The sequence below is a fragment of the Pelobates fuscus genome, chromosome 8, assembly GCF_036172605.1.
Source record: "Pelobates fuscus isolate aPelFus1 chromosome 8, aPelFus1.pri, whole genome shotgun sequence".
NCBI lineage: Eukaryota > Metazoa > Chordata > Amphibia > Anura > Pelobatidae > Pelobates > Pelobates fuscus.
The window spans coordinates 15,377,573-15,390,604 of NC_086324.1; the positions used below are offsets into that span (position 1 = coordinate 15,377,573).

At 39.5% G+C, this 13,032-nt stretch overlaps 1 protein-coding gene across 2 annotated transcripts in view; it reads right to left on the minus strand.

The window, feature by feature from the left end:
- The window catches only part of CFAP65 (cilia and flagella associated protein 65), a 67,822-nt gene that overhangs the window by 14,315 nt on the left and 40,475 nt on the right, over window positions 1-13,032 (minus strand). For both annotated transcript variants that reach the window (XM_063429290.1, XM_063429292.1), the window contains exons 23-27: window positions 8,309-8,500; window positions 7,988-8,137; window positions 7,081-7,224; window positions 5,301-5,417; window positions 5,073-5,195 (exon numbers count right to left, since the gene is read on the minus strand). In XM_063429290.1, the coding sequence (XP_063285360.1) occupies window positions 5,073-5,195; window positions 5,301-5,417; window positions 7,081-7,224; window positions 7,988-8,137; window positions 8,309-8,500 (726 nt within the window). The remainder of the gene's footprint in view (window positions 1-5,072; window positions 5,196-5,300; window positions 5,418-7,080; window positions 7,225-7,987; window positions 8,138-8,308; window positions 8,501-13,032) is intronic.

Here is a 13,032-nt window from a genome sequence, read left to right on the forward strand (position 1 = left end):
ACTATCACTGCCATGCAAAGGTTTACAGATTATAATCAATATGGATTACTAGTCTAAGGACTGCAGACTATCACTGCCATGCAAAGGTTTACAGATTATAATCAATATGGATTACTAGTCTAATGACTGCGGACTATCACTGCCATGCAAAGGGTTACAGATTATAATCAATATGGATTACTAGTCTAAGGACTGCAGACTATCACTGCCATGCAAAGGTTTACAGATTATAATCAATATGGATTACTAGTCTAATGACTGCGGACTATCACTGCCATGCAAAGGGTTACAGATTATAATCAATATGGATTACTAGTCTAAGGACTGCGGACTATCACTGCCATGCAAAGGGTTACAGATTATAATCAATATGGATTACTAGTCTAAGGACTGCAGACTATCACTGCCATGCAAAGGGTTACAGATTATAATCAATATGGATTACTAGTCTAATGACTGCGGACTATCACTGCCATACAAAGGGTTACAGATTATAATCAATATGGATTACTAGTCTAATGACTGCGGGCTATCACTGCCATGCAAAGGTTTACAGATTATAATCAATATGGATTACTAGTCTAATGACTGCGGACTATCACTGCCATGCAAAGGGTTACAGATTATAATCAATATGGATTACTAGTCTAATGGCTGCGGACTATCACTGCCATGCAAAGGGTTACAGATTATAATCAATATGGATTACTAGTCTAATGACTGCGGGCTATCACTGCCATACAAAGGTTTACAGATTATAATCAATATGGATTACTAGTCTAATGACTGCAGACTATCACTGCCATGCAAAGGGTTACAGATTATAATCAATATGGATTACTAGTCTAATGACTGCGGACTATCACTGCCATGCAAAGGTTTACAGATTATAATCAATATGGATTACTAGTCTAATGACTGTGGACTATCACTGCCATGCAAAGGTTTAGAGATTATAATCAATATGGATTACTAGCCTAATCACTGCGGACTATCACTGCCATACAAAGGTTTACAGATTATAATCAATATGGATTACTAGTCTAATGACTGCGGACTATCACTGCCATGCAAAGGTTTACAGATTATAATCAATATGGATTACTAGTCTAATGACTGCGGACTATCACTGCCATGCAAAGGTTTACAGATTATAATCAATATGGATTACTAGTCTAATGACTGCGGACTATCACTGCCATGCAAAGGGTTACAGATTATAATCAATATGGATTACTAGTCTAATGACTGCGGACTATCACTGCCATGCAAAGGGTTACAGATTATAATCAATATGGATTACTAGTCTAAGGACTGCAGACTATCACTGCCATGCAAAGGTTTACAGATTATAATCAATATGGATTACTAGTCTAATGACTGCGGACTATCACTGCCATGCAAAGGTTTACAGATTATAATCAATATGGATTACTAGTCTAAGGACTGCAGACTATCACTGCCATGCAAAGGTTTACAGATTATAATCAATATGGATTACTAGTCTAATGACTGCGGACTATCACTGCCATGCAAAGGGTTACAGATTATAATCAATATGGATTACTAGTCTAAGGACTGCAGACTATCACTGCCATGCAAAGGTTTACAGATTATAATCAATATGGATTACTAGTCTAATGACTGCGGACTATCACTGCCATGCAAAGGGTTACAGATTATAATCAATATGGATTACTAGTCTAAGGACTGCGGACTATCACTGCCATGCAAAGGGTTACAGATTATAATCAATATGGATTACTAGTCTAAGGACTGCAGACTATCACTGCCATGCAAAGGGTTACAGATTATAATCAATATGGATTACTAGTCTAATGACTGCGGACTATCACTGCCATACAAAGGGTTACAGATTATAATCAATATGGATTACTAGTCTAATGACTGCGGGCTATCACTGCCATGCAAAGGTTTACAGATTATAATCAATATGGATTACTAGTCTAATGACTGCGGACTATCACTGCCATGCAAAGGGTTACAGATTATAATCAATATGGATTACTAGTCTAATGGCTGCGGACTATCACTGCCATGCAAAGGGTTACAGATTATAATCAATATGGATTACTAGTCTAATGACTGCGGGCTATCACTGCCATACAAAGGTTTACAGATTATAATCAATATGGATTACTAGTCTAATGACTGCAGACTATCACTGCCATGCAAAGGGTTACAGATTATAATCAATATGGATTACTAGTCTAATGACTGCGGACTATCACTGCCATACAAAGGTTTACAGATTATAATCAATATGGATTACTAGTCTAATGACTGCGGGCTATCACTGCCATGCAAAGGTTTACAGATTATAATCAATATGGATTACTAGTCTAAGGACTGCGGACTATCACTGCCATGCCAAGGTTTACAGATTATAATCAATATGGATTACTAGTCTAATGACTGCGGGCTATCACTGCCATGCAAAGGGTTACAGATTATAATCAATATGGATTACTAGTCTAATGACTGCGGACTATCACTGCCATGCAAAGGGTTACAGATTATAATCAATATGGATTACTAGTCTAATGACTGCGGACTATCACTGCCATGCAAAGGGTTACAGATTATAATCAATATGGATTACTAGTCTAATGACTGCGGACTATCACTGCCATGCAAAGGGTTACAGATTATAATCAATATGGATTACTAGTCTAATGACTGCGGACTATCACTGCCATGCAAAGGGTTACAGATTATAATCAATATGGATTACTAGTCTAATGACTGCGGACTATCACTGCCATGCAAAGGTTTACAGATTATAATCAATATGGATTACTAGTCTAATGACTGCGGACTATCACTGCCATGCAAAGGTTTACAGATTATAATCAATATGGATTACTAGTCTAAGGACTGCGGACTATCACTGCCATGCAAAGGGTTACAGATTATAATCAATATGGATTACTAGTCTAATGGCTGCGGGCTATCACTGCCATGCAAAGGGTTACAGATTATAATCAATATGGATTACTAGTCTAATGACTGCGGACTATCACTGCCATGCAAAGGTTTACAGATTATAATCAATATGGATTACTAGTCTAATGACTGCGGACTATCACTGCCATGCCAAGGTTTACAGATTATAATCAATATGGATTACTAGTCTAATGACTGCGGACTATCACTGCCATGCAAAGGTTTACAGATTATAATCAATATGGATTACTAGTCTAAGGACTGCGGACTATCACTGCCATGCAAAGGTTTACAGATTATAATCAATATGGATTACTAGTCTAATGACTGCGGGCTATCACTGCCATGCAAAGGGTTACAGATTATAATCAATATGGATTACTAGTCTAATGACTGCGGACTATCACTGCCATGCAAAGGGTTACAGATTATAATCAATATGGATTACTAGTCTAATGACTGCGGACTATCACTGCCATGCAAAGGGTTACAGATTATAATCAATATGGATTACTAGTCTAATGACTGCGGACTATCACTGCCATGCAAAGGGTTACAGATTATAATCAATATGGATTACTAGTCTAATGACTGCGGACTATCACTGCCATGCAAAGGGTTACAGATTATAATCAATATGGATTACTAGTCTAATGACTGCGGACTATCACTGCCATGCAAAGGTTTACAGATTATAATCAATATGGATTACTAGTCTAATGACTGCGGACTATCACTGCCATGCAAAGGTTTACAGATTATAATCAATATGGATTACTAGTCTAAGGACTGCGGACTATCACTGCCATGCAAAGGGTTACAGATTATAATCAATATGGATTACTAGTCTAATGGCTGCGGGCTATCACTGCCATGCAAAGGGTTACAGATTATAATCAATATGGATTACTAGTCTAATGACTGCGGACTATCACTGCCATGCAAAGGTTTACAGATTATAATCAATATGGATTACTAGTCTAATGACTGCGGACTATCACTGCCATGCCAAGGTTTACAGATTATAATCAATATGGATTACTAGTCTAATGACTGCGGACTATCACTGCCATACAAAGGATTACAGATTATAATCAATATGGATTACTAGTCTAATGACTGCGAACTATCACTGCCATACAAAGGGTTACAGATTATAATCAATATGGATTACTAGTCTAATGGCTGCGGACTATCACTGCCATGCAAAGGTTTACAGATTATAATCAATACGGATTACTAGTCTAATGACTGCGGACTATCACTGCCATGCAAAGGGTTACAGATTATAATCAATATGGATTACTAGTCTAATGACTGTGGACTATCACTGCCATACAAAGGTTTACAGATTATAATCAATATGGATTACTAGTCTAATGACTGCGGACTATCACTGCCATGCAAAGGGTTACCGATTATAATCAATATGGATTACTAGTCTAATGACTGCGGGCTATCACTGCCATGCAAAGGTTTACAGATTATAATCAATATGGATTACTAGTCTAATGACTGCAGACTATCACTGCCATACAAAGGTTTACAGATTATAATCAATATGGATTACTAGTCTAATGACTGCGGACTATCACTGCCATGCAAAGGGTTACAGATTATAATCAATATGGATTACTAGTCTAATGACTGCGGACTATCACTGCCATGCAAAGGGTTACAGATTATAATCAATATGGATTACTAGCCTAATGACTGCGGACTATCACTGCCATGCAAAGGGTTACAGATTATAATCAATATGGATTACTAGTCTAATGACTGCGGACTATCACTGCCATGCAAAGGGTTACAGATTATAATCAATATGGATTACTAGTCTAATGACTGCGGACTATCACTGCCATGCAAAGGTTTACAGATTATAATCAATATGGATTACTAGTCTAATGACTGCAGACTATCACTGCCATGCAAAGGTTTACAGATTATAATCAATATGGATTACTAGTCTAAGGACTGCGGTTTACAGATTATGAGATAGTGAAACTATTTGTGTAACTGCAGAGGAGCCAGGATTCAGTTCTGATTTATTTGCCAAACTGCCTGAAAAAAAGACATTTTATTAAAAATATACATATATTTACCCCAATAACATGTTCGTTCTGATCCTGCTCTGTAATGGTAAACTCCAAGCATTGTCGTTCCTCTTCTTCTTTCCATTCTTGAAGCTCCTTGTTGTATTTCACTAGACCCTTCTCTGAGAAAATCTGCAAAAAGCAAACACAATAATAAAATGATTTCAAACCGTAATGAGTCATTCATACCAAGTCTGTCCTGAGATCACAGCAATTCCTAAAGAAGACGATCCATACCTCACACACCAGGTCCAGTGTGTAGAGAGCAGCTAGCTGATCAGTCTGGAGTGTGACAATGATGTTTGTACTCTCCCCTGGTTGCAGAACTCCAGAGATAGGGGAAACCTGCAGTATCTGTAAGAGCAATGAATGGCTCCAGTAAGCAGCATTAATAACACGGCTATACAGTATATGAGATAATTCATCCATCAAGTGCTAACCTTCACTTAGACTAACATTTTTTTTAACTATTGTTATGCAATCCAAATCATGTGTATTTGTATAAATTGCACTAGCAGAAAATAATTGTCTCAGCCTCTTTGTAGTTTTCTTATGTACCTCCACGGGTAAATTAAACGGATTCTATAGTGCCAGGATAACAAAGCCATTTTCCTGGCACTAAAGGGTTAATAGCCCCTCTGAAGGCGCTGGGTCAGGGTCCTCCCCGCCAATGTCATCCGGTAGGGGAGACCTAATGCGCATTATTCAATGCTTTCCTATGGGGAAAATCTGATGCTGGAGGTCCACATGCAGAGCGTGAGGACGTCCAGCGTCAGATAACAGACCAAAATTCAGTTTGGATTCCGGAAGCGCCCCTAGTGGTAGACGGCCACTGAGGGCAGACTTAGAGCTACAATGTAAACATTCTCTGGAAGTGCAATGTTTTACATTGCAGCACTAGGTGCAAAAGGGACACAGCACCCAGACCACTTCAGTGAGTTAGTGCCTACAGTGTCCCTTAAAGGATTTTTCATTACAGTAATTGATTTGTTAATAGCACACTGGAAAACAGCCCAAGGAGGGAGAAGGTCTACATTTTTACTCTATTTGTAAATTTTCTTAAAATTCTTGCACAACAATAGAAGATATGAATGAAGAGCAATTCTGGGATAGAGTTCCTTAAATGGAGCAATCACCATGGAAACCAAAGGGAATGTTTTTACTTCTGACTCTACTAGAATTTAGCTCCAGAATTGTTCCTTATACAGAACCCCCAACGGTTCAATCATTATGATGCTTTGCATAGTCCAATTTAAACTTTAGGTAATTATTTCCTGTTATCCCTGCCCGAGAAGACATAATGACACAATGGATGAATGAATGACAAGAAAAGTTGAACATTATAGAACATTTAGTGAGACGTTAGTGAGACAGGCTACATTATCCTCAAAACTCACTAAGGCTTGTAGCTCCAAGAAGGACAGAGACTGGTCTGTGCAGTAAATACATAGAATAAAACATAGTGTTCTCTGCTTTGAATAGTGGTACTAGAAAAAAAATGCCAACTGTATCGTGAATATCCAAAGGGACGTCTCCAGTTTTATCCGAGAGCGGGAATTGTTCCAGTTAAAGTCTTATCTAAGAGCTAATTGGAGGGTCTCTCCTTGTGAGTGTACCTTTATCATTACATTATCTAGGATACTGGATATTTTGGGTTACACTATTGGGGTCTTTTGGGGTTTCTATTTTATATGGGACAACATTAAGAAAACGCCTCACCTCTACTAAAATACCCAATTATTTATTTAGCAATGAGGACAACAGATTGACCTCCAAGAATACTATTTCCAACAGGTTTTATATTAGTACCATAAGAACTCGCTCTTTGGGACTTTTATACCATATTCTTATTTAAGCTATTTTACATTTACATTCATATTTGGCGCCGCCTGTTTTTTTTTATTTATTTTTTTGTCCTAAAATTTTTGGTTGTTGGGGTATGCATACTACAGACTTGCTGCCTTTAGAGTTTGCGCTGTATCTTCCCCTGTTTTTTGTATATCCTGAAAGCACTTACCTCATTAACATTGGGGGATCCTGCGTACCACTTGAAGAAGGCAGACTCACTCTGAGAGGTGTTGTTAAGGAATATTAGACGGCTGGATTTGCAGAAAACAGGGACATCTCCAAACACTAATCTCTGCTGGCTCAGGCGAACCATCTGTAGGAGGTAAATTAGAGGAGCATCGTGAAACGGACAGACAGAGAACCAATCACTTGGGCATTATATACTCACATTGCCTCTTCTAACACTGGAAAATCAGCTTATTTATACTGGGAGAGCCAACCCCTGACCTCCTAGGCCTATTTAGGCCCTCTCTAAGATCACTGCTTTGCCCAGGTGTGCTTCTCCTGTGTAGTGATCCAAGAGTGCATTTTTGTTTGTTAGTGTTACTGGCTTTCTGACTTCGACTTGTGTTTGACTATTCTCCTTTCTGTACTCCTTGAACCTGGCTTGTTTATTTCTATTTGCTACTTTCTATTGTCCTAGACGTTGGCTTGTTCTCAGACTCAGCTTCTTCATGTTCCTCAGGCTACTACTTGGCTTTCACAGCACTCTAAGTCCAGCCAACTCTAAGCATCGGTAACATGTGTCTGTCCATTTTTATTTCCTACATTAGTTAGGTGTGATGTAAGCTCTGCATGTTGGGCATGGTCGTATTCTGAAACCTTCATAGCTAAAAGCCATGAACAGGGGTCAAAAGGATTGCCAGGGTTATCCGTGAAATGTGTAATAACTTATTTATATACAGAGATATGCGGCTTTATATTGTACGTCACACAAATGGAGAATATCAAAATAGTTCCTTAATCTTCCATAGCATGTGTTAACAATTGTGACCAAACTAATTACTGCACAATGTAACGGTTTAAATAACCAGCTGCATCCAGGGATCGTTTGCTACATGCAATGACACAGTCACCTGTCCAGGTGCTACGAGCCTCGGGATTGATGGTAATGGTGAAAGCTCTTCAAAAACAGCCAAGTCCCCAAGTATGTTGCTGTCAAATCCAATCCCTTCAAACATAATGAGAGTAGAGTCTCCTCCAAGAATGTGCACAGGAACATTCACCTATGAAATTATATGAAAACACATCGCAGTGAGAATGAAATCAATAATACAATACATTTCGGTAGGAAGTCTGATTCCGAAGTCTGTAAATGAACGCAGTATGCACAGCGCCAGGGGACTGTAATTGTACGAAATGATTACAGCTTGTGACATTTAATGATATATACTTACAAAGTAGGTTTTAGCCTCCAAAGGAGAAAAGACCCACTCCACAAATGCAGTTGAACCTGGTAAGATTTCTCCTCTGGGATTCAGACACTGGAAGACAGGGTGCTGATAATTCTGCGTTTTGATTTCCCTTAGAGGCTCCAGTTCAATTTCATAGATTACGGCTACAGCTCCACCATTGTAAAGTTCATATATCTATAAGATGACACGGTAGACAGCTAGAATTTAGAGAACAACAGCGTGGAGTTTTCCAGTTAACCTTTGCTCGACGTCACCAATAATGCTAGAGGTACCATAGGAAGCAAGGGGCATTTTAGAGGTGCTTGCTTTGTTATATGGCCAGCACAGTAAGGACACGCAGAGCATTACGAGCCCTGAACCACATGGGTTATAATTTAAAGAATAACCAATACATGAACAAAGCGCTGGAAATATATAGTGCTGTAGGCAGAGTTACCAGATTTAAAATACTGGTAAATTATTGTAGTAAAATAAATTTAAAGGACAAGTACAGAATAATGAATGATGTACTAGGGAGGTACAATCTGCAACTGCAATGATGGAAAGAGGTTTATACTGGGAAATGGACATAACAGTAGTGAGAACGTTCTAATGTTTTTATATATGTAGCAGTGAGTAAGTCCTGATAATGTTACAATATGTAGCAGTGAGTAAGCCCTGGTAATGTTATAATATGTAGCAGTGAGTAAGCCCCGGTAACGTTACAATATGTAGCAGTGAGTAAGCCCCGCTAATGTTACAATATGTAGTAGTGATAAGGTTACACTAATGTTACTAGATGTAGCAGTGAGTAGGCCCCGGTAACATTACAATATGTAGCAGTGAGTAAGCCCTGCTAATAGTACAATATGTAGCAGTGAGTAGGCCCCGGTAACGTTACAATATGTAGCAGTGAGTAAGCCCTGCTAATAGTACAATATGTAGCAGTGAGTAAGCCCTGGTAATGTTACAATATGTAGCAGTGAGTAAGCCCTGGTAATGTTACAATATGTAGCAGTGAGTAAGCCCATGTAATGTTACAATATGTAGCAGTGAGTAAGCCCTGGTAATGTTACAATATGTAGCAGTGAGTAAGCCCCGGTAATGTTACAATATGTAGCAGTGAGTAAGTCCTGATAATGTTACAATATGTAGCAGTGAGTAAGCCCTGGTAATGTTATAATATGTAGCAGTGAGTAAGCCCTGGTAATGTTACAATATGTAGCAGTGAGTAAGCCCCGGTAACATTACAATATGTAGCAGTGAGTAAGCCCTGGTAATGTTTCAATATGTAGCAGTGAGTAAGCCCCGGTAATGTTACAATATGTAGCAGTGAGTAAGCCCTGGTAATGTTACAAGATGTAGCAGTGAGTAAGCCCCGGGAATGTTACAATATGTAGCAGTGAGTAAGCCCCGGTAATGTTACAATATGTAGCAGTGAGTAAGCCCCGGTAATGTTACAATATGTAGCAGTGAGTAAGCCCTGGTAATGTTACAATATGTAGCAGTGAGTAAGCCCATGTAACGTTACAATATGTAGCAGTGAGTAAGCCCCGGTAATGTTACAATATGTAGCAGTGAGTAAGCCCATGTAACGTTACAATATGTAGCAGTGAGTAAGCCCTGCTAATAGTACAATATGTAGCAGTGAGTAAGCCCTGGTAATGTTACAATATGTAGCAGTGAGTAAGCCCCGGTAACATTACAATATGTAGCAGTGAGTAAGCCCTGGTAATGTTACAATATGTAGCAGTGAGTAAGCCCCGGTAACATTACAATATGTAGCAGTGAGTAAGCCCCGGTAATGTTACAATATGTAGCAGTGAGTAAGCCCCGGTAACGTTACAATATGAAGCAGTAAGTAAGCCCGGGTAATGTTACAATATGTAGCAGTGAGTAAGCCCCGGTAACATTACAATATGTAGCAGTGAGTAAGCCCCGGTAATGTTACAATATGTAGCAGTGAGTAAGCCCATGTAACGTTACAATATGTAGCAGTGAGTAAGCCCTGCTAATAGTACAATATGTAGCAGTGAGTAAGCCCTGGTAATGTTACAATATGTAGCAGTGAGTAAGCCCTGGTAATGTTACAATATGTAGCAGTGAGTAAGCCCTGGTAACGTTACAATATGTAGCAGTGAGTAAGCCCTGGTAATGTTACAATATGTAGCAGTGAGTAAGCCCTGCTAATAGTACAATATGTAGCAGTGAGTAAGCCCTGGTAATGTTACAAGATGTAGCAGTGAGTAAGCCCCGGTAACGTTACAATATGTAGCAGTGAGTAAGCCCCGGTAATGTTACAATATGTAGCAGTGAGTAAGCCCTGGTAATGTTACAATATGTAGCAGTGAGTAAGCCCCGGTAACGTTACAATATGTAGCAGTGAGTAAGCCCTGGTAATGTTACAATATGTAGCAGTAAGTAAGCCCCGGTAACATTACAATATGTAGCAGTGAGTAAGCCCCGGTAATGTTACAATATGTAGCAGTGAGTAAGCCCATGTAACGTTACAATATGTAGCAGTGAGTAAGCCCTGCTAATAGTACAATATGTAGCAGTGAGTAAGCCCTGGTAATGTTACAATATGTAGCAGTGAGTAAGCCCTGGTAATGTTACAATATATAGCAGTGAGTAAGCCCCGGTAATGTTACAATATGTAGCAGTGAGTAAGCCCCGGTAATGTTACAATATGTAGCAGTGAGTAAGCCCTGGTAATGTTACAATATGTAGCAGTGAGTAAGCCCTGCTAACGTTACAATATGTAGCAGTGAGTAAGCCCTGGTAATGTTACAATATGTAGCAGTGAGTAAGCCCCGGTAACGTTACAAGATGTAGCAGTGAGTAAGCCCTGGTAATGTTACAATATGTAGCAGTGAGTAAGCCCCGGTAACGTTACAATATGTAGCAGTGAGTAAGCCCCGGTAATGTTTCAATATGTAGCAGTGAGTAAGCCCCGGTAATGTTACAATATGTAGCAGTGAGTAAGCCCCACTAAAGTTGCAATATGTAGCAGTGAGTAAGCCCCGGTAATGTTACAATATGTAGCAGTGAGTAAGCCCCGGTAATGTTACAATATGTAGCAGTGAGTAAGCCCTGGTAACGTTACAATATGTAGCAGTGAGTAAGCCCCGGTAACGTTACAATATGTAGCAGTGAGTAAGCCCCGGTAATGTTACAATATGTAGCAGTGAGTAAGCCCCGGTAATGTTTCAATATGTAGCAGTGAGTACGCCCTGGTAATGTTACAATATGTAGCAGTGAGTAAGCCCCGGTAACATTACAATATGTAGCAGTGAGTAAGCCCCGGTAATGTTACAATATGTAGCAGTGAGTAAGCCCCGGTAATGTTACAATATGTAGCAGTGAGTAAGCCCCGGTAACGTTACAATATGTAGCAGTGAGTAAGCCCCGCTAATGTTACAATATGTAGTAGTGATAAGGTTACACTAATGTTACTAGATGTAGCAGTGAGTAAGCCCCGCTAATGTTACAATATGTAGCAGTGAGTAGGCCCCGCTAATGTTACAATATGTAGCAGTGAGTAGGCCCCGGTAACGTTACAATATGTAGCAGTGAGTAAGCCCCGCTAATGTTACAATATGTAGCAGTGAGTAGGCCCCGGTAACGTTACAATATGTAGCAGTGAGTAAGCCTTGGTAATGTTACAATATGTAGCAGTGAGTAAGCCCTGGTAACGTTACAATATGTAGCAGTGAGTAAGCCCTGGTAATGTTACAATATGTAGCAGTGAGTAAGCCCTGCTAATAGTACAATATGTAGCAGTGAGTAAGCCCTGGTAATGTTACAAGATGTAGCAGTGAGTAAGCCCCGGTAACGTTACAATATGTAGCAGTGAGTAAGCCCCGGTAATGTTACAATATGTAGCAGTGAGTAAGCCCTGGTAATGTTACAATATGTAGCAGTGAGTAAGCCCCGGTAACGTTACAATATGTAGCAGTGAGTAAGCCCTGGTAATGTTACAATATGTAGCAGTAAGTAAGCCCCGGTAACATTACAATATGTAGCAGTGAGTAAGCCCCGGTAATGTTACAATATGTAGCAGTGAGTAAGCCCATGTAACGTTACAATATGTAGCAGTGAGTAAGCCCTGCTAATAGTACAATATGTAGCAGTGAGTAAGCCCTGGTAATGTTACAATATGTAGCAGTGAGTAAGCCCTGGTAATGTTACAATATATAGCAGTGAGTAAGCCCCGGTAATGTTACAATATGTAGCAGTGAGTAAGCCCCGGTAATGTTACAATATGTAGCAGTGAGTAAGCCCTGGTAATGTTACAATATGTAGCAGTGAGTAAGCCCTGCTAACGTTACAATATGTAGCAGTGAGTAAGCCCTGGTAATGTTACAATATGTAGCAGTGAGTAAGCCCCGGTAACGTTACAAGATGTAGCAGTGAGTAAGCCCCGCTAATGTTACAATATGTAGTAGTGATAAGGTTACACTAATGTTACAAGATGTAGCAGTGAGTAAGCCCCGGTAACGTTACAATATGTAGCAGTGAGTAAGCCCCGGTAATGTTACAATATGTAGCAGTGAGTAAGCCCTGGTAATGTTACAATATGTAGCAGTGAGTAAGCCCCGGTAACGTTACAATATGTAGCAGTGAGTAAGCCCTGGTAATGTTACAATATGTAGCAGTAAGTAAGCCCCGGTAACATTACAATATGTAGCAGTGAGTAAGCCCCGGTAATGTTACAATATGTAGCA